Source organism: Porcisia hertigi, chromosome 11 (genome assembly GCF_017918235.1).
Source record: "Porcisia hertigi strain C119 chromosome 11, whole genome shotgun sequence".
NCBI classification, from domain to species: Eukaryota; Euglenozoa; class Kinetoplastea; order Trypanosomatida; family Trypanosomatidae; genus Porcisia; species Porcisia hertigi.
Window position 1 is genome coordinate 211,712 of NC_090570.1, and position 20,391 is coordinate 232,102.

General features: G+C 55.5%; 4 protein-coding genes across 4 annotated transcripts; all 4 read left to right on the forward strand.

Annotated features, from left to right (window-relative positions):
• Positions 1–3,520: 3,520 nt before the first annotated feature.
• JKF63_07010 (uncharacterized protein) lies at positions 3,521–7,291 on the forward strand (the record flags this gene model as incomplete). Its single annotated transcript, XM_067902954.1, has 1 exon — positions 3,521–7,291. The coding sequence occupies one exon, from the start codon at positions 3,521–3,523 to the stop codon at positions 7,289–7,291; it is 3,771 nt and encodes a 1,256-aa protein (XP_067758963.1).
• A 1,978-nt stretch (positions 7,292–9,269) lies between these two features.
• On the forward strand, positions 9,270–9,698 carry JKF63_07011 (uncharacterized protein; the record flags this gene model as incomplete). The annotated part of the gene is made up of 1 exon (XM_067902955.1): positions 9,270–9,698. The coding sequence occupies one exon, from the start codon at positions 9,270–9,272 to the stop codon at positions 9,696–9,698; it is 429 nt and encodes a 142-aa protein (XP_067758964.1).
• A 3,068-nt stretch (positions 9,699–12,766) lies between these two features.
• Positions 12,767–14,776, forward strand: JKF63_07012 (uncharacterized protein; the record flags this gene model as incomplete). Its single annotated transcript, XM_067902956.1, has 1 exon — positions 12,767–14,776. One exon carries the CDS (start codon positions 12,767–12,769, stop codon positions 14,774–14,776), a length of 2,010 nt encoding a protein of 669 aa, XP_067758965.1.
• A 1,210-nt stretch (positions 14,777–15,986) lies between these two features.
• On the forward strand, positions 15,987–17,801 carry JKF63_07013 (uncharacterized protein; the record flags this gene model as incomplete). The annotated part of the gene is made up of 1 exon (XM_067902957.1): positions 15,987–17,801. One exon carries the CDS (start codon positions 15,987–15,989, stop codon positions 17,799–17,801), a length of 1,815 nt encoding a protein of 604 aa, XP_067758966.1.
• Positions 17,802–20,391: the final 2,590 nt, after the last annotated feature.

Genomic DNA, 20,391 nt, shown 5'->3' on the forward strand with positions numbered 1-20,391 from the left:
ATTTCTCTCACACTCTCCGCGCTGCAACATGCGAGCGACGGTTCAAAAGTAAAAAAAAAATAGAGAGTTTGTCGTCTGCTTTCTTTTGTGTTCGGATACGCACCTCTCCATCCATCCATCCCCCCCCCCCCTCTACCTCCCCATTGGCCGGCCACATGCCGTTTTCTTCTTCGAAGGTGTCGCTTCTCTTGTCCCACCCCTTCTGCTGCTCTCCCGCTTGCGCTTCTTTCTGAAGAACCATGAAGGTGGCCACGCCACCAAAGAAGAAAATGGGAGGCACCAACGAACGTGTACGCGAAGCCTTCCTTTCTTTCTCTCTTCCACACACACACACGCACACACGGGAATCGCGCACGGGCGCGGGCGCGGGCGCGCAGAGGAACAAAAAGGACATGGACACAGAGCGACAGACATTCATTTGAAACAGGAGCAAAGGAGGAGGGAGGCGGTGCCGCAACTGCGGGCCCCCTCTTCCTCCTACCTTGGATAAAAAAGTTTCTCCATAAAAAAAACCAAGACGGCGTTTTTTTTTCGTGTTTTTTCCCTTTTTTCTTTTTTTTCGCCCTTTTTGTTTCCTACTTATATTCTAATTAATATGCCAAGCACTTAGTTTTGTGGTGTACACGTTTCTATCTCTGTGTCTCCTGCTTTTTTTTGGAGTACAGGGATTTTCACCAGGGGGGAGCGGGGGGCATGTGGGAAACGAAAAGAAAACGGCTCCCCCCTCCCCCACAAAAGATAAAAGAGGAGGGGAGAGAGAGTGCAGCTTTGTCTTCAGGGAATTGCCTGTACACAGTCAGATGAAAGGGGTTCCCCTACATCTTTCGTTCTTTGTCTTACTTTTTGAGTACTGCGCCGAGGCTGGGGAGATGCGATACAACACCAGAGAGACGTGGATTGACCCCCTCCGCCAAAAAAAAGGGAGATTCAAAAAAGGTCTATCGCGTTACCGCAAACCTGTTTCCAATGTGTCACTCTCTCTTTTTTTAGTTTTCCTTAACTTTTTCCTTCATTCATCCCCCCCTCCCTCCCTCCTCCGTTTTTCCTTTTCCGGGGGGCGAGTCCTGTGGAACAAAGTGGAGACCGGCAGGGGCGGTGGGCTGAGGAGGATGTTTCTTGCCACCATGGGGAACCACGAGCTGCTCTTGTGACCACCGGTGCTTGACGAGCGATTTGCAGAGCGAAGTGGGAGAATGCAGAGAGCGTTCTCTATGGTTTCCCGGTGTGCAGTATAGGCATGCGACAGGAACAACCCCACCGGATTTTCGGAGGGGGTGGGGTGGAGTGGGGTGGGTGAGCCGCCACCGCCGCACGGGGTGCCAATGTGGATGCGACAGTGGCAAGTAGGGCCATGTACTCGGCACTCCCATTGCAAAGGGACACTATGGGAGCGGCGATCCAACAACTCGCAAAGGGTGCATGCAAATCCTACCGAAACACGGCAGACGTGCACGGATGCAATCGATTGGATGGCGCTCTTTCCGACCTGGAAATGACAAAAAAAGAAAAAAAAGCGGGTACTTGACCCCCCCCCCTCGCTGCGCCAGCCACCGGTGCCATGCAATGATGTTGTACTCCGAGGCAGCAGTGCACGTCATAGCTGAATCGCCGTGGGGGGGGATGGTGGGGTGGGGGCTGGATGGGATAGTGACCGGCTTTGGCGAGCGGGGGCGCGCTGTACTGTATCGTATTTTAGGTGGTGGTATGGTGACGGTGCGCGGTATCGTGCAGAGATAATTTCTAGTGGTCTCACAACACTCCCTCACGGGGCGCGGTTTTGAGACCACTACAGCTCAGACCTCGTCTCAGATCGCAAGGGGTCAAATGCGTTCACCAAAGTGGTGGTGTGGCCCGCGCCATTGCACTCTTCTGAGGGACTGACTGCTTGTACTAGAGGACTGGCTTGACTCGCTGCCAGCGGTGGAACTCCAGGTGACGAGCGATGGATGCATGTCTGCTCTTGTTTCGGCACTTGTATCTCACCTATTCGCCTTTTGTTCCTTTCCCTTCCCTCCCCTCCCCTCTTTCTGCCCTGGTCTACTTTGCTCGCTGCCCCACCCTCCCACCGAGCCGCTGCTTTACCCCCTATTGGAGGGTGTGCGTGTTGAAGGCGGTCGCTCGCTATTGTTGTACGCCTCCAGTGTGTTCGTGGGAACTTGCGCTCTCCTCTCCGCTGCTTTGTGGGTGCGTATGTGTTTTTACTTCGCCCACTTCGGCAGCTGAACTCGCACGTGGCTCGTGTGTCTGGTGCTAATCCCAGCACTCGCAGTGTCTGAGGGTCCCCCAGAAGCGTTTGTCTTTCTCTCCCCCCCCCCTTGTCTCGATGGCCCCTTACTCTGTCTCATCATCAACCTCCCTCTCCTTCATCCCTGTCATTACCACCGCCACTGAGACTTCAACTAGTTTCCTTTTCTCCCCCCCTTTTTTTCTTAGCTTAGCCGTGTGATCCCGCGTTCATTAACGCGTGCGGACGGACACACACACACACACACTCACACTCACACACACACACACACACTTTACCGTTCACTATATTGGCTGCGCGTATATATTACCGAAAGGCAAAAGAAAGGGGGAAAAGGAAGACGAACAGAGAAGATCCAACCGAAAAAGGAGGAGAGCAAACGTACATGCGCGCCAAAGGGAGGGACCTCCACCTTCCCCCCTCCTCCTTCTCGTTCTCACCAAACGCCCACCCATCCACCCACCACATAGGGTACTGCCTCGCTTAGTTCTTTTTACTTGTCCGCCATTGTGACCACTTTGCTACTCCCTCTCCCTCTGTGCTCCTCTGCCCCCTCCTCCCTCCTGCTGCCTAGGTGACGTCTAACAGAAGTGTAAGCAACACTAAACAAAAGTGAAAACAGCAAAGAAGAGTTCACATTCACTTCCATAATAAGAAAGGCGGGGGGAGGGGGTGCACAGCAGCGACACTACCACCACCCACCACGCTACACGCATCATCGCCGCATCTCCCGTCTTTCTTATTTCTCTTTCTCTGCGTTCCACAGGAGCTGCAAGAAACAGGCACATACACACAAAGTGGTCTCTCTGCCCTGTCCTATCCTCCTCCCATTCACACGTGCTTTAAGTAGACCCTTCTTTTTTTCTTTGGCAGCGTGCGTTAAAAAAAAATATATATATATCTGTACAAGGCATAAGGCAGGGAGGCGTAGGCGCACGTTTGCCCTCGACTGCCCTCTCACATCTTTATCTTTGCATTCACTGATCTGTTGTGCCTTCTAAAGAAAAAAAGGGCACGAGGTCTTTTCTTTAAAAAAAAATTTACGCGTGTGGTTTGTGGGTGTCGCATTACCGCACGCACCAGTGCTGCTTCCTTGGGCCTCTCTACATCACAGGAACACATACTAGGTCCCCCCCCTCCCCCCCTCCCCCCCCGCTCGTGCATGCGTGCAGCTGATTTGGGAAAGTGAAAAACGAACTCCCTGAGCTGTGGTTTCTGCCTTTGACGCGCAACCATCAACCAATTAAAAGGGCGGAGGTTCGATTTTAAATGCCGATGTGTAGTGGTGGTGTTTCGGGCCCCCGTGTCAACAGAGGAGCGAGAACAAGCATTTTATCATCGTTGCGTGATCGACTGTGTGCTCTCCGGCCCAGCCAACAGAAGTGCTGCCCTCGATATCACACATCACTCTTGTCGCGCCATACTTGCGGTGTACCCGCGCTGTGCCTGTTGCGGTTGTTGGCGCCGGCGCCCACGCTGTTACCGTCGACACGCTGCGCAGCATCCACGTTCGCGTCGTCGTCGTCGTTGTCAAGGTCTTCGGCGCGAAATTCGTTGTGGTGCCATCGACACAGTGCAACGGCTCCCCTTCGAAGCCTTCGTACGTCTCCTCTGTTTCTTACGCATTACCACGCGCGCAGTTTTTTGTCTGCTTCCACAGTTTACGCATTGAGTGCTCGCCACGGCTCATCCTGCAGCGTCTTGGCCCTCACCCGCCCGTCTCTCAGTTTTAGCGCGTCGAGTAGGGCACTGGCATCGACCAAAGTCTCCGGCTGTTCCGCTGAGGAGGCGGTCATGAGAGTCAATTCTGACAACGCGGCAACGCCGAGGCGAACTAAGAAGGCACAGGCAGCGCGCAAGGCGTTGCCGGCAACCGGGAAGAGGAAATACACGAGACGTGCCGGCGCTACGGTACCTACTCCTGAGGTTAATGGTGTTAACGACACCACCGTAGGTGTATCGGCATCGGGCTCCGCTATAACCGCTACCGATGTGACACATCGCCCGTCTTCGCAGAGGGGCGGCAGCGATGCCTCAGACACGGACGCTCATGATGTCCACGAGGAGGAGGAGGTCTACAATAAACAATACGAGTTGTCTCCTGAGGAGACGTATCGGCAGACAAGCGCACGCTTGATGCTTCCGCTTCACGCCGTCCAGTTTGTGCTGGCGCAGGCGAAAGAGGGCGCCACCGTCCCCTTCTTGGCACGGTATCGACGGGGCGAGACGGGCCGCATGGACGAGACGCAGTTACGACTCGTCATGGATACAGCCAAGGAGGTCGCTGAGGTGCACCGCCGTCGTCAGTTCATGCTGCGGAGCCTGGAAAGCCGTGGCTTGCTGACACCGGCGCTCCACACAGCTCTCAAGTCCATGACACATGTAAGCCAGCTCGAGGATGCATGGGAGCCGTACAAGGAGCGTCGAACAAGCCTTGCCTCTCGAGGGCGCGCTGCGGGGTTGGGCCCGTACGCGGCAGCCCTCCTTGGGTTCAACCCTGAAGACCCCGAGTGCAAAGCTCGCCTCGATGAATTGAGTGCACTGGTGCGTCGCACTGACGATGGGGAGCGGCTGCTCACGGCGATCGTTGCGGAGGATGTGCAGCGAAGCGAAGAGCTGCGGCGCCGGCTTAGCGAGTACTGTCGTCACACGGCACGGCTGTCGTCCACGATGATGACGAAGCCGCGCAAGAAGGTCGCAAAGGAGCTCCACAAGGAGAGCTTCGAAGCGCTGCGCAAGCACTTTGCTTACTACGACAACAAGTCATGGTCGGTCCAGCGGGTCGCGGCGCACGTGGTGCTGGCGCTGGAGCGCGGCGAGGCGAAAGGGGCGCTAAAGGTAGACATGGTGACAGGCCCAAAGAGCCACGGGCTGTTTATGCATGCCGTTCGCCAGCAGTACCCCGCCTTGAATCGATTGCTGTCGTCGCCCTCGTCGTTGTCGTCGTCGTCGTCTTCCGAGGGTACCGCAGAGGGCCGCGTTGGCTCCTTCCGCGTCTTGGGTGACTGGCGATATGCACGTAAGATCATACAGGATGGATTGCAGGCTGCTTATGACCACCTCATAAAGCAAACACACTTCTCGATTCGTCGAGACTTGAAGAAAAGCGCCGAGCAGGAGGCCATCGTTGTTTTTGCCCACAACCTGCACCACATGCTTCTTCAGCGACCCCTCACCCGCTCCCGCATATTGGCAATGGATCCTGGTTTGGCGAATGGCGTGAAGTGCGTAGCCTTGGACGAGCACGGCGCTGTTGAGACCTTTTTCACCTGCACACTCATGGATGAGCACAAGATGCGGCGCTACGTCATTCAGGTGGTCGAGTCGAGGAAGCTGAATAAGATCGTCATTGGCAACGGCACAGCGTCTGGCCGCGCGACAGAATTGGTGGCGGACATCATTAAGCAGCAGCAGTGGACAGATGTCGAGTTCGCCATTGTGAGCGAGGCGGGTGCGAGTGTGTACTCGGTCTCTGATATTGCGAAGGAGGAGTTTCCCGATCTCGACGTCATGTACCGTGGCGCAGTGAGCATCGGCCGCCGTGTGCTGGACCCGCTAAGCGAGCTGGTGAAGATTCCGGTGCGCAGCATGGGCATTGGTATGTACCAACACGACGTCAACGAGAAGGATCTGATGAAGGAGCTGAACTACGTGCTGGGGTCTTGCGTCGCCAGGGTCGGTGTCAACGCAGCTAGCGCGAACCGCTGCGTCATGGAGAAAGTCCCTGGCATCAGCAAGAGGATTGTGGACCAAATCGTGCTGGCTCGTCACGCGAGAAAGCTTCTTAGTCGCGAAGACCTGCGGCGGGTGCCGGCCATGACGGAGAGCGTCTACCAGCAGATTGCAGGCTTTTTCCGCTTCCCCAACTCGCCAGAACCACTCGACAACACGAACATTCACCCCGAGTCGTACCCGCTGGTGCGCCGACTCGTGTCTCTGTACATGGCAGGCCAGCTGGGAGACGACGGGGCGGTGACCGAGAAGCTGGAGGAAGCAGGTGATGCCGCACGCATCCGCCAGCAGGTCGCCAAGCGCCTTGAGCGCATGTCTGCCTCCCAGCTTACTGATTTGGCCTCTGAAAAGTTGTTGTGTAGCGTAGAGACGCTGGAGCTGTTACGCCAAGAGCTGCTTCACCCGGCATTGGATCCACGTGCCTCGCTGCTGCACGCTGGACTACTACGCCGCGAGGTCTGCGACGTGAAAGATCTCCGTCCGGGTCAGCTGCTCTCGGGTGTCGTGCAGAGCGTCACAATGTTTGGTGCCTTTGTTGATTGCGGACTGCACGATTCTGTGCTCTTGCGCGGCGAGGGCGTGGATGCGCTTCAGGTGGGCATGTACCTGGACCAACGCATTCGCTTTGACTGCCTCGATCACTTGAAGCGTCCGCGTGTATTCTTGGTACGCGCTGTCGCTGCTCCTTCACCTACCTCTGGCGACAGCTCAGGCGGCGCAAAGGCGGGTGCGCCGTCGACTGCCCCCAGGCGGCTTCGGCTGGAGTCCGAGGACATTCTTTCAAGCGACGGTCGAGGATTCGTCAGCCAAGCTGAGCCGGATGCGCATCTCTACGACTCGCTGGCGACGGACGCCGAGGGGGTGACAGCATTGGCCCCTACACTGACCGCGCGTGTGATGCAGGAGCGCAGGCGCCGCGCTGAGGAAGCGCTCGGCAGCGCAAACAGCCCCTCGGTGATGGGGGCGTTGAGGGCTGCAACAAGCAGCCAGACGATTTCTCCATCCCGTGCGAGCCTGTCGCATCCGCCGGTGACAAAGCGAGCCCGGGCGGAGTTGGGGACGAGTGACGCTTTTCACCAAGCGCGGCGCCGGGTGGAGACTGTTGTCGCCGTCTCTGCTGCCGCTTGTCCACAAGCCACCCCATCCGTGCCCTCGCCACCATGTCCCGCTGTGAAGAGTGCCCCCGGGACGCTTTCTGCGAGCACTTCGCAGATGTCCAAACCGACCTCTCAGCGGGTAGACGTGGCGGGGGGTGGTGACCGTGGCCAAGATGGTGCCAGCAGTCGCATCGAAAACACGGTCTTCTCATTTTGAGATGCGCCACCGCGGTGTCGCAGAGGAGCGGATGGCGGTGCTGTGTGTTGCCGGCGCCTGCCATTTTTCTTGTCTTCTGCTCTCTCCCACCTCTCCCCGTCTGCGTGCGTCACCGTGTCTCTTTCTGGGGTGTTTCTGTCGTTGGGAACGAGTGGGGTGGTGGCCGTGCTGTGCGGTGCGTCCACTATGGAGCCTCCCTTATATGCTTTCTTGCTCCTGCTGGGGGAGCGCCACGGGACGGGAATGAGAGAAAGGATCGAAGAGTGTATTTCCCCTGCTGACATATATATATGCATATATATATATATATGTATGTATGCATAGATGCATGATTGAACTCGAAATGTTCGGGCGTGTGGCGCGGTGCCGGGGCAGGACTGCCTTCACCGCCTCACTTGGATGCATCTTCTGTTTTCTCCTCTCCCCCTTTTCAGCTGAGTCTCTGTTTCTCTAGATCGTCTCCCTGTTTACCTCTTAAGCCCTGAGTGACGAGGGAACGACACGCGTTGAGTACAACGACCACCACGCACCCCCCAGCAAGCAGGCTGTGAAGCCCGATGGACGTGTGTTTGTCGGCTTCAATTATGCGGCTCCCTTTTCTCTCCCCTCCCCCCCTATTGTGCCTCCTCCTCCTGCATAACCACGGGTGGTTAAAGGTGCGAGACTGAGAGGCCGGAGTGGATCATGCGGCGGCGGAAGCTCTAAGGTAGTACGAGACCATCACTAACGGATGGCCCAACCTGTTTACGGCGGCAGTCACCGTGTCCCGTTGTTCGAGGGCAATTTCTACCATCCATGCATTTATATATATCTCTGTGTGTGTGTGTGCGCTGGTGTCTTCGGTGGATTTCTCGCTTTGCCTGTCGCCCCGCTCTCTCTCCTTTTTATGAATAAACTACTACTTTTTATTTTTCATTGGAGACCCCCTTTTTTTTCCTTCCATAGCGTGGCCTACGCGTCAGCGACAGGACCTCTCAGGTAACGCAAAAAAAAAGGGTTTCTTGACCGTCCGCTCCCCGCCTTCCTTGCGAGAGATCGCAGCTCAGAAAAGATGATCGGAAAAAAAGAAAGCATCGGACATGATGCGGTGTGGCGCGCATGTGCACAGGAACATCAATGAAAATAAGACCACCACAGTGGAGACCTTCTTGACGTTGTTGAGCAAGGATATTCGATGCTGCGCCGGATGTGAGTTTGTGCGCACCCTTCTCAGTGCCCACCTACCCTTCCACTGCCGTTGACCTCTCCCGCAACACAGCAGACGATTACAACGTGTCGTGCGGCGCCGGTGCTTCTTAGCTCAGTGCCCTCAAAAGACAAACGGGCGTCTGTCTTTTCTTCTCGTGCGCACCCATCCTGCTCTCCTCCTCGCACACTTGCTCGTTGTTCTCTACGTTTCATTTATCTGCTCCTCCTTTCTCTTTGCCCCCCCCCCCCTCTACCCCTCGCTTACTCACCATCACGCGCATGTGTACTCTGAATTGGATTCTTTGTGCTGTTTGTGTGTATGCAATCCCTCCCCCTTTTTTTTCTTCATTTTCTCGTTCTCTGTTGCACTTGCCGGGATTGTACTCGCAGCACTTGTAGCGTGCACGTGTGTGTAGGTGCATATCACCCATCGAGTCTCTCAAATCCTTTCCTTTCTTCCCTCCTTCCTTCCCCTTAGTTTCTCCATCGCTCATTATCAGAACTCTTTTTCTCTCTCTCTCTGTCTCTCTTTCTCGTCTCGTTTGTGCGTGTGTTCTTCCGATTATTGTTTCTTGTAGCTTTTCTTTGTTCTTCTTCCCCCCTCCCCCCCCTCTTCCCCCGCTCTTGTCCAGTGTGGCAGGGTCTGACATGATCTTCGAACCACTGAGACAGACAGACAGACAGACACAGATAGGCGTACACACAAAATCGCACACCGACGGGGTTTTGTGCGCTTATTTGTAACACACATTGATCAACGCGAATCGTTTCTGATTTCGACTTCTTCACCATGTCTCAGAGGGAGCTGCAGATGTTTTCGTGGGCAGAGATCACCAAGCACACAAGTGACGACGACTGCTGGGTGGTGATGTATGACAAGGTACTCGATGTGACCAAGTTTCTCAACGAGCACCCTGGCGGCTTCGACCCCATCCGGGATATGGCAGGCACCGATATCACGAACTCCTTTGAGAGCATCGGGCACTCGAGCACTGCTTTGGTGAAAAGCAAAACGTTCATCATTGGCTGCGTGGACCCGGAGGAGTCCAAGGCGCAAAAGGAAAAGTCCAAGAGGACAAATGCACCGGCCCCCAAGTGGTCAGAGACCAACCGCGATGAGTTGCGCCGCTACAAGGGAGGCGGATACCTTGTCCCGCCTCCTGTCATGTTCGGTGCGGTGGTGATCATTTTGGCTATCGTCTTATATCTTCTGAAGTGATACAACCCCTTTGAGGTGTACGTGTATGTTCGTGGGCGTATGGGCGATGCGTTTGAACCGGGGGAGGGAGAGGGAGGGAGAGGGAGGGAGAATGAGACAGGAAGCCTTGAAAGAAGCCAACTTTCCCAGAGCAGGGGGAAACGTATCACATCTCCACACCACGAAGACCCAAAGGAAAAACAATGGAGGGGGAGGGCCCCCCCCCCCTTTACATTGTTAGCTGGGGTGTGTTTTGGGCGGTCTTCCTTTCACACATCTCTCTGCTTTGCGTTCCTTCGCCCCTCCCCCGCAAGAGTTTCATGTGAGGAGGCGGCAGAGGAGGGTCGACAAGAAGTTTGTGTATGCCTCTGCGTGTGTGTCTGTGGAGTCGGACAGTAGTAGCTACACCCCTTTCACTTGGAGGGGGAGGAGGCAAAACACTCTAAAAACAAAAAGAACCATGTGAGACGGACGCTTCACAATAGACAAAACACGGAACCTATACTTGCATATATATGTATATATATATGTACCACACCACGCGGCGCCTCATGGCGCACGTGGTTGCATCGAAGGAAGCACGGGAGGCTGAAGGAAAAGAGGAAACGTGTGGTGGTTGTGGTGGGTTTAACTCCGCACCGCAGGCTGACTCGCTGGCTATCCATCGTTCGTTCACTTTGTTAGTTCCTTAATGGGCAATGGGGACGACCACCACGCGCCTATTTTTGTGGGTCTGCATGCTGATCCGTAATGGGGGGGGGGAGGGGGAGGGGGAGGGGGAGGGGGAAAGATGCACAGAATTCTCTTTTGTTTTCCTCCTTTTTTTTTCTGTTGTGTAAAATATTCCCCATGATCGCTGCATGGCACATCTCCGGTGATGTTTACCCACTCACCCCCTTTTTTTTGATGGTCCCTGCCGTGACGTGGCTGGAGGTTACCAGGGGAGGTGTCTGAAGGGGCGACTCTGTGCCTTTCGGGTACAGCACCCAGCCTTTCACGTTCTTTGAAGACGCGCCAAAAAAAAGGGGATGAGGAAGGGGAGAATGACTAGGAGGAGGGGAGGAAAAGGTGTGCTGGGGGTGTTCAGCTGACGAGAAGTACTCGCACGGAAAAAAGTTTTGATGTCCTCCCCCCTCCCCCTCCCCCTTCTTTCCCCTGCCCATGACTTAGTTACTTAGTAGCATAGCGCTATTGGCGCTATCCTTTGTTTTCCCCCTTTTTTTTCAAATACTCTCCATTTAAAGACACGGGAGCGAGACGGTTGGCGTGCATCCCATCAAAAAGCGAAGAAGGACTGCGTTTTTGTGGAGTTCCTGATGAGGCTCGGGAAGCCACAGAAAACTAGGAAAAAAGGTGTAATCCACGGCCACGCAGCAGTGCGGCAGGGGAGATGGGAGGGGAGGAAAGGTGGACGTCCCCACGCGTTCTCGTTCGTTGACTCCGTTTGTTTTCGTTTTATCTTTCAACAACCGAATCTTTGTTGCTCCACTGCCACACCCATTTGGCTGCTGCTGCTTCGAGGCCGCACGCCTCTTCTCTTGCCCTTTTTTCTCTCATCTTTCTCCCTCAAAAGTAAACAAACGTGTCGCAGGTGTGTGTGTGTGTGTGTGGCCAGCCTCCCCATCACTTCTCCCGCCTCCCGCCTCCCCCTTCCCCCCGTCTCAAATTTTCTGTGTCCCCGCTCCCCAGTTCAACGCTCTCGTGGTTCTTTTTATAGGTGCAGCTATCCGTGACTCGCCTGCATTTCTTTGCCCCCCCCCCCCCCCCAACATACACACACACTGGCCGAGGAGAGGTCGGTTTGAGGCTGAAGGGAACATCTCCTCCTCCTTCCACCCTCCATCTTCGCCTCTGAAGCGTGTCTGCATCCCCTATCTTCCACACTAAACATCACTCTTCTCTCTCCCCCTTTATTTTTCCTTTGGGCTCTCTCAAAAAATTTTTTGACCTCTCGTTGTGTTTGTGTGTGGGAAGGCGGCGATTTTGCGGATTCTCATCCAACGAAGGAAGGGACAGGGAAGGAAGGGTGGGGGGCGGGGGGGGGGAAGGAAGGAGGAATCCTCCCGAAGACAAACACGCAAAAAAAAAAGAATCGTCCATCCAAAACGCGCCTCCCCTCCCCTCCCCTCCCCCCCAAAAAAAAATATTAGAACATTGTTGGTGTCGAGAAGGGGGGGAGGAGACGGATGGGGTTGGAGGGGTCCACCAAAAAAACATGTTTGAGCTCGAGGCGTAGCATCTCCCTCCTGCGATTTGAGTAGCTTGATATACTTGAGAGCGTCTTCTTTAGCTTCTCTCCCCTCTCTTCTGTGAGTGGCGCTCGGGACATGAAGGCTTTGTACATTGTGTGGTCGTGACGAGACATGCTCACACTGATACGTAAACGTATGTGGACGTGAGCGGTTGTTGTTGAATTTTCTCTGTGCAGCCCGCAATATTTGCCCCCTTTTTTTTCTCTCTTTCACTCCCTCCCTGCTCTTTTTTTTTTGATTTCTATAAAATACGCATATTCTTCTGACACACCTTTATACGTTTTGTCACACACACACACACACACACACACACACGGCCACGATAGTAGTGAACAGCCCCCTCTCTTTTTCCCCCTCCAAGATCTCCTCATTCTTTTTTTCTGTCCTGCTCAACATCATCGAAAAAATCTCATATTGACAAAACACCACAGTAAAGAAGCACGCGCCCCCGCGCGCGCGCACACACACACACACGCAAAAAAAAAGAGAGAACAGACGGACGGTTGTTTTTCTGGGCACTTCACGTTATCATTTACAGTCATTACCATCATTTTTTATTTCTTTGTTTGGATCCTCTGACTTGTTTTTGGTGGCCTTTCCCCCCTCTTCTCTCCTCACCCCCTGCGACCTTCCTTTTTCTTCCCCTCCACCCCCCACCCCTCCCTGCGACCTCCCTTTTTCCCCATCTTCCCCCCTCCCCTCAATCCTCTGTGCGCATGGGTAAGACTGCATGCGTACCCACCCAATCCCCATCACACACTTTTTAAATCGTCTTTTCGTGACGTAAGCGTACGTGGTCTCCACAACACAACACTCAACATGTTCTGCCCTTTGGTGATGCGTAGCTTGGGAGGGCCGGGTTCTTCTTCCAGCATGGCTACACTGCTCCGTCGAATTGCCACTCCAGCCGCACTTCCAGCAGCCACCGCTGCTGCTACGTCAGCGCTATCTTGCCCTCGGCGCTGTGAAGGCATCGATGCGAAGCCGCTGGCAGCGGCTGCTAGCGAGGATCATGAAAAGAAAATGATCGAGGGGCTCCAGAGTGACGCGACGCCGACTCAGCCGGAGACCACCCCAACTGCGCCTACGGCAGCCGTCCTTGCCAAAGACAAGAGGATCGACTACGCGCGCCTCTACGCGCATCACCCGATCGATTACGAGCGCTCTACTACGCAGTGCCCTCACACGCTGCGCTATCCGGTCGACACGTCTGACCCAGTTTTTCAGGAAAACCTGGCCCGCATGGAAGGATTAGTGGACCAGCTGCGCGCGCGCGTGCGGTACGTGCAGGCGGGCGGGATCGTCTCAGTGGAGGAGGCTGCCAGGGCCGGAGTCTCTATCACCTCCATCGAGAGCGACGACCGTGCTCGCAAGCTACACCTGGGTCGGGGCAAGATGCTCGCGCGCGAGCGCATTGAGCGCCTTCTCGATCCCGGGAACCGCTTCCTCGAGCTCTCACAGCTGGCCGGGTGGGACTTGTATTGGGACGAGAAGAAGAAGGAGTACGAGCGGTGCTACAGTGGCGGTATTGTCACAGGCATCGGCGTCGTGAACGGCGTTCGGTGCATGCTCGTGGCGAACGACGCGACTGTGAAGGGCGGAACGTATTACCCCATCACCGTGAAGAAGCATTTGCGCGCACAAAAAATTGCGGAGCAGAACCACCTGCCCTGCATTTACCTCGTCGACAGCGGCGGTGCCAACCTCAGCCGTCAGGACGACGTATTTCCTGATGAGCAGCACTTTGGCCACATATTTTTTAATGAAGCGAGAATGTCTGCCAAGTCCATCTCACAGATTGCCGTGGTGATGGGCAGCTGTACAGCAGGGGGCGCCTACGTGCCAGCCATGGCAGATGAGAGCATCATCGTGGCAGGCAACGGCACCGTCTTCCTGGGTGGCCCCCCACTGGTCCTCGCGGCGACCGGGGAGAAGGTGACAGCGCAGGATCTCGGCGGCGCGGACGTTCACTGCCGCATCAGTGGCGTGACGGACCACTGCGCGACGGATGACCTGCACGCCTTGTATATCGCGCGCCGCGTTGTGGCGAACTTGAACTTGAAGGAGTACAACGAGAAGCAAAACCCAACTGATGTGAAACCGGAGCCCCCGCTGTATGACCAGAGAGAGCTGGGTGGCTTTATCCCAGATATGAACGCGAGCGTTGTCAAGGGCTTCGACGTGCGGGCCATCATCGCCCGCATCGTGGATGGCAGCCGCTTCGACGAGTTCAAGGCCCTCTACGGTGCAACACTTGTGTGTGGTTTTGCCAGGATTGAGGGAATGCAGGTGGGCATCATTGCCAACAACGGCATTCTCTACTCGGAGTCCGCCCTGAAAGGGGCACACTTCATCGGTTTGTGCACACAGCGGAAGGTGCCGCTGCTTTTCCTTCAGAACATCTCGGGCTTCATGGTAGGTAAGAAGTACGAGGAGGGCGGCATCGCTCGCCATGGCGCTCGACTTGTGACTGCAGTCTCCACTGCACCAGTGCCAAAAATTACGGTGCTTATTGGTGGCAGTTACGGCGCCGGCAACTACGGCATGTGTGGACGCGCCTTCGAGCCGCGGTTTCTGTTTATGTGGCCTAACGCCCGAATCAGCGTGATGGGTGGGACGCAGGCCGCCACGGTCCTTGCCTTGACGAACCGCAACCTGAAGGATGCCTCGGAGGCCGAGGTTTCCGCTTTCAAGAATAAGGTCAAGAGCAAGTACGAGAGAGAGGGGTCGTGCTACTACAGTACCGCGCGCCTCTGGGATGACGGCGTGATCGCGCCGGAGGACACACGTGTCGTTGTGGCAGAGGCACTGCGCGCGACGCGACTCGCTCCGATGGGGGAGAGCTAATAGAGGTCTAGTTTTTGTATACGAGATATTTCTGCGCAGGGCTGTTGTGACGTGTGTCTGTGTGTGTGTGTGCGTGTGTGTGTCCTGCGCACTTTTCTACCCTTAACTCCACCCCTCACACTTCTTGCTGCGCTCCGCGTCTGTTGTTGTGTGGTGCGCGGCGTCCCTCTCTCTCTCTGCGTTTCTGTGTTTTTTTTTTTTGCGGACTGCCCCTCGCCCGGTACTGCTGGCTCCCCATTCCCCCTCCTCCCCCTCCCCTCCCCCACAAAAAAAACAGCGAGCGCCGGTGAGGTGAAGTCCAAACAAAAGAGTTTCGGGTCCTGAGATGAAGGGATGAGAGAGCGCTGGGCAGAGGGTGAGAGAGAGGGGGGGGGGTGAGTGAAATAATACGGGACTTTCGGTGAGTCCTCAACGCAGGAGAAGCGTCTCGTGCAATTTATGATCTCCGCAAAGGTAGGCATAAACGGACTTCACTTTTTTTTTCGCTGGGCCATGTACCCGCTCCCCCCCCCCCTAACGCGCACGCACACATTTTGAGCGTATGTGTGTGTGTATTTTGCGTCTCTTTCTGTGTGTAGTTTTATCACCCATTTCGTATCTGAAGAGGAGCCGACACAACAACACTGCCTGTAAAGTTGTTGTTGCGTAGAAGAGTCCGCCCTTCCCCCCCCCCCCCTCCTCCCCCTCCTCCTCCCAATCCCTATGGGTGAACAGGGGCCACACACACACACACACACAAACACAAAACAAACAATTACTGTCTTTCTGCCCATCTTTTGTCCCCCCCCCTCTCCCCTGTCTCTCTCCCCACGTAACTCATGGACTGCGTGTGTACGTCTGTGTGTGTGTGTGTGTCTGGAATTTTAATTCATTGAACGACAGCTCCTGCCACTCCTGCCACCCTGGTGTGTTCCTCTCAGCACACACACACACACACACACACAAGCACACCCAAACACACACACACACACACAAAAAGGAAAACAGTATTCAAACACGAAACATACAATTAAAAGATAGGAAGGAGCAGCGACACAAAAAGGAAGGTTTGGGAGTCGTGCTGCCGCGAGCACTAATAACCACGGCCACACCGCACCTTTAGCGCGACGCCCATCTTCAAGCGCATCACATCACATCGCTCGCTCTCGCTCTCTTTCTCTGCTTCTTGCTTCACCTGTCTTCATTGGCTCGGTCCCCGCCCCGGTCCCTCATGACGGATTTGATTGGGTTGCCACCGAGCAAGGCGGTGTCCACCCCAAGTGGCTTCGCGCAGTGCTATGTACACAATGTGCGGCGCAAAGCAGAATGTTGCGAGATGAAGCCCGTATTTAACGCGGATATGGAGGTGGTCGACTACATATGCGTTTGCAAGCAAGCCTTTACGTGCAAGTCTTCTAATGACCAGCAAAGTAGTCACCTCGTCGGCGAGGCAGTGGCTGGGGGTGCTCGCACAGACTCTCCGGGTGGGGGGAGCAGCGGCGCTGCACCGCTCATGATAGATGCCAGCAGCACGAGCATGACGGCTCACTCGTCTTCCCACCACCACCGTCACGGGCAGCCTAGTGCAGCCGGGGCAGTGAACAGGGATGCCAGTGTGAGCACTGTCTTTGCTGTCTCCTTCTACAGCTCCTCATGCACTGCGCCGGGTCCAAGCGAGTCTGCTGCTGCGGCTGGCGCTGTCTCAGAAAATTTGTCCCTGAAGAATGGGCAAACGAAAGGTGACGAGCACGATGAGGCCCCCAAAACCGATGTGATGACCATCGGCGACAGCGGTTCCGATGACGTGGACTCCCTCGACAATCTGCCTCTGCCCACCACCGGCGCTGCACCCGCTACCGCTACCGCTGCTCCAGCTGCGGCAGCTGCCGGGTCCCCCCTCCTCCCTCCTCGAGGCCGGCAGCGCTACTACGACTCCATTCAAAACACTGGTACCAGCGGCAGCGCACCGCCAGTCAAGGTGTGCTGGAGCTGCGGTATGTCAGGGCACGAGAAACCGGCTTGCCCCAACTCGCTGTGCCGTACCTGCCACCAGAAACGCGGTCCGTACGGGTCACCTCACCGATGCACGCTCGTTGTGACACCGTCGCCGTTCATCGTGTACCCGACGCCTTCCGAGTGGCATGCAATAACCCTGAAGACAGCGGCCGCAGCAGGAGAGCCGAGCGGCATGGAGGCTGTGCGCTGTGTGGCGTGCAACGAGTACGGCCACTTTGACTGCTCCACCATAGCGCCGCCCTCCTCGTACGCCCTGGTTGCGTCGGCTTCCACCGGCCCCGCCGCGGTGCCACACACAACTCTATGGACTTGCTGCTTCTGCGGCGTCCGTGGGCACACCATCTTCGACTGCCGACAGCGCGAGCAGGTCAACCCGGACAACTTTGAACGCCGGAATCAACTCATCGCGGATGCCATACGCCGTAGGGGCTCCAACACCGCGACAGGTGTGCCTCCCAACAGCAGTGGCAGTAACAGTGGCTTTGTTCACTCATCGCAACAGCAGCATCCCCAGAGGTCATATGGCAGTCCCCCCAGCGGAGCCCAGTCATCGGCTTCCTCCTTCACGCGCTATGGAAACGATCGCGCAGGTGTTGGTAGTGGTGGTGGCCAGCGCCGTGAGCGCGACTGGCGTGATGAGCGTGACCAACGCCTCGGTGGCAATCCGAGCGGCAACAGCCGCCGTGAGGGTGGCAACTGGGATAATCAACGACGGCGCTACGAATCGCCGTCCTTCTCCCCTGCCGGCGGCGGCGGCTCTGCCTTACCGTCATCGCCTCTTCTACACGGTCGAGACCGCTTCCAAGGGAATAGCTATCGACACCACGCGGAGCGATCCCATGACAACTACGGTGGCCGACGCCAGACGCAGTCCGGAAGCGATCGCGGCGGTGGTGCTTCACGTGGCTATGATCAGCGATTGCATAACTCGCAGCCGTCACCGCCCCATCACGATCGTTTGTCACATCGCGGCGGTCGTCGTCGTGGTGGGGGAGGGAGCGGCTACGACAGTGGAGACGACTTGTTTTAGGGTCGACATCGGGGGCGAGCACGGATAATGAGTGCGACGATGAGTTGTGGTGAGCGGGAGAGGGGGGGGGGCAGAAAAGAGACAGGTGAAGGAGCACCCTCCAGGAAGGAGAAGAGAGGGCGGGCGGGAGGGGGAGGGAAGGGCGAGAGGGTGACGAGGGGAGGGGGGGGGGGAACCGTTGTCTCTGTAAGCGTGTATGTATATGTATACATACGCATCCCAGTGTTGCAGCGGCTGTGTGTCACTTTTGTATTCTGCGGGACACGGTGTCTTCCCCGTTTTTATTATGTTTTTTTTTCCCGCGCGTGGAGTTACCCCCGCCCCCCTCCCCCCCGTTTCCCATCCCCCTATCCCCCCACCCGCTCCCTCCCTCTTCCGTGTTTCATTCATGCACCGTAGGTGTTTCTTTTTGCCACTTTGTGTGTGAGGTGAGATCTTTGGGTTGGTTACGTTGCCGCCGTCCCTTAACAATCGAGTACCCCCCTCCTCCCCCCTTCCTGTGTTGTGTGGATGTGTGCGCGCACCTGCACCGTTCTGCTGCTTTTCGCGGAAGCGGATGTGTTCGAACACATGTTAATCAAATGAGGGAGACGACGTTTCCAAGAGCAGCTCTCTCTCTCTCTTTTTTCTTTTCGCTTTGCTTCAGGTGCGTGGGACGCACTTGAGTGAATGCCATTACAGCGAAAGCTGCGCCTTCCACGCAATGTTGATATATATATATATATAAGGGAAAGAAACGCTTTAAGAAAAACGTAAGAAACATATATATATTTGGAGGAGGGGAGGGGCAGGCAAAGCGGTTGCTCACCATTAAAAAAAATCTCTCCGCCTCCCACTCTCTGAGCGTATGTTCATGTATACACTCGTCTGCGGGCATATATGTCTGTGTACATATATGGATGGATGTGTGTGTGTGTGTGTGTGTGTGTGGTGCATCGGCGTTCACTGAGAAGGTGGCGGATGATCCCCGCCTGGAAGGGGAAGGCTGGTGGTGGTGGTGGTGGTGGTGGTGGTGGCATTTGCCAAGAGGAGGGTGACATGTATTTTTTTTTTTGTGTTGGTCTTGTCTGCAATGTGAATTGTGTGACTGAACAACCCGTGCCCACCAATTGTCTAGCCCTTGCTCTCAGTATTCCCCTTCCCCCCCCTTCCATCCCTCCCCCCCCGGTGGGGGGCGAGGCGAGGCGACTGCAGCGTTTTCAGTAGTGGTGGTGGGGGGCTTCTTCTCCCAATGTATTTGGGAGTCCCTCGCCCCGTTTTATCAGCGTTGCGACTCATGACTTGCGCTCACAACTTTCTATCATTTTTCTGCTCATTTTTTCTCTTTTCTTTTCGCTTCGCACTCCACCCGGTGGTGGTGGTGGGCAAAAAAACAAACGATCACATGTGTCCTGTGTTGCCCCTTTTTAAAAATGACATCGGGGCACCCCTCCACGACGATGTGTGTCGCTCAAAACAACCAACAACCACAAAACACGGGGGCACGGCTTCACAAATCTAAGGTCTCTTACTTCCTCCTCCTTTTTCTGCCACTCTCATTCACCCACGGACTCCCTCCCCCTTCCCCACGCCTCTGGCGGTGTTTAATTCTGTGGTGTTTGTTAGGCTGTGTATACGTTTTCTCCCGCGTGATCTACGGGCCTTCGTTCGCTTTTCTCAACGCCCCCCTCACCCCCCCTCACGCTCCTAGCCTCACTCCACCCCTTGCTCCCACTCTCTAAGTGTTTCACATATTTTCTCCCACTGCACGTCTTTTTTTTTGTCCCTCTGTCTGTATATATATATTTTTACTCCCCTCCCTCCCCCTCCCTCCCCCTCCCCTCTCCTTGTCCCTCCCCTTCCACAAACACGTTCCTTTGCACCTGTCCATTAAACACGAATAGGGAAGGGTGCCAACACACGCGCATTCACACAGAGTGGCAGGACACTTTCTGGGGGGCTTCTCGTTCTGTCTCCCCCTTGCCTCCCCCAAGTAATTCTTTTTGTGCCGTTATCCCCCCCTTCCTCCACACACGTGTATATATATATATGTATGTATATATCAGAAGGTTTTCTTTTTGCATTCATTCCTTTCTTTGTGTCTCCTCCCCCCTTTTTCGCTGGCCTTCGCTCTGTTTTACACACTGGGCCCGTTTTTTTTTTTGTGTCCGTCTGCGTCTGTGTGTTGAGGTTGAAGAAACGTTTTTCCCATTGCGCCTTGCTTTGTATCTGCTGGCTCTTTTTTTTTTCTCGTACCACAGTGAACCAGACATTCTACCCTTCCTCTCCCTCCCCCTCCCCCTCCCCCTCCCTCTCCCTCTCCCCCTCCCTCTCCCTCTCCCCCTCCTCTCTCTCTCTCTCGGCTCTTCGTTCTTGCAGGAATTGGGTGACGTTTTTGATCCGTTTTTGTTTTGTCTTGGCTTTTTATTTTCGTGGTGGATTGAGAGGCTTACGCGAAGTGGCGTTTGCACTCGTGTGCGGAGAGAAGCCCCAAACACCCCCCCCAAAAAAAAAAACACCGTTTTTTTTTTCCAAATATCTGTTGTATATATATTTATTTATATTTTTGGTCGCTTCGTCTCTCGCGCGGCAGTGTAGGGGTTTTTATTAT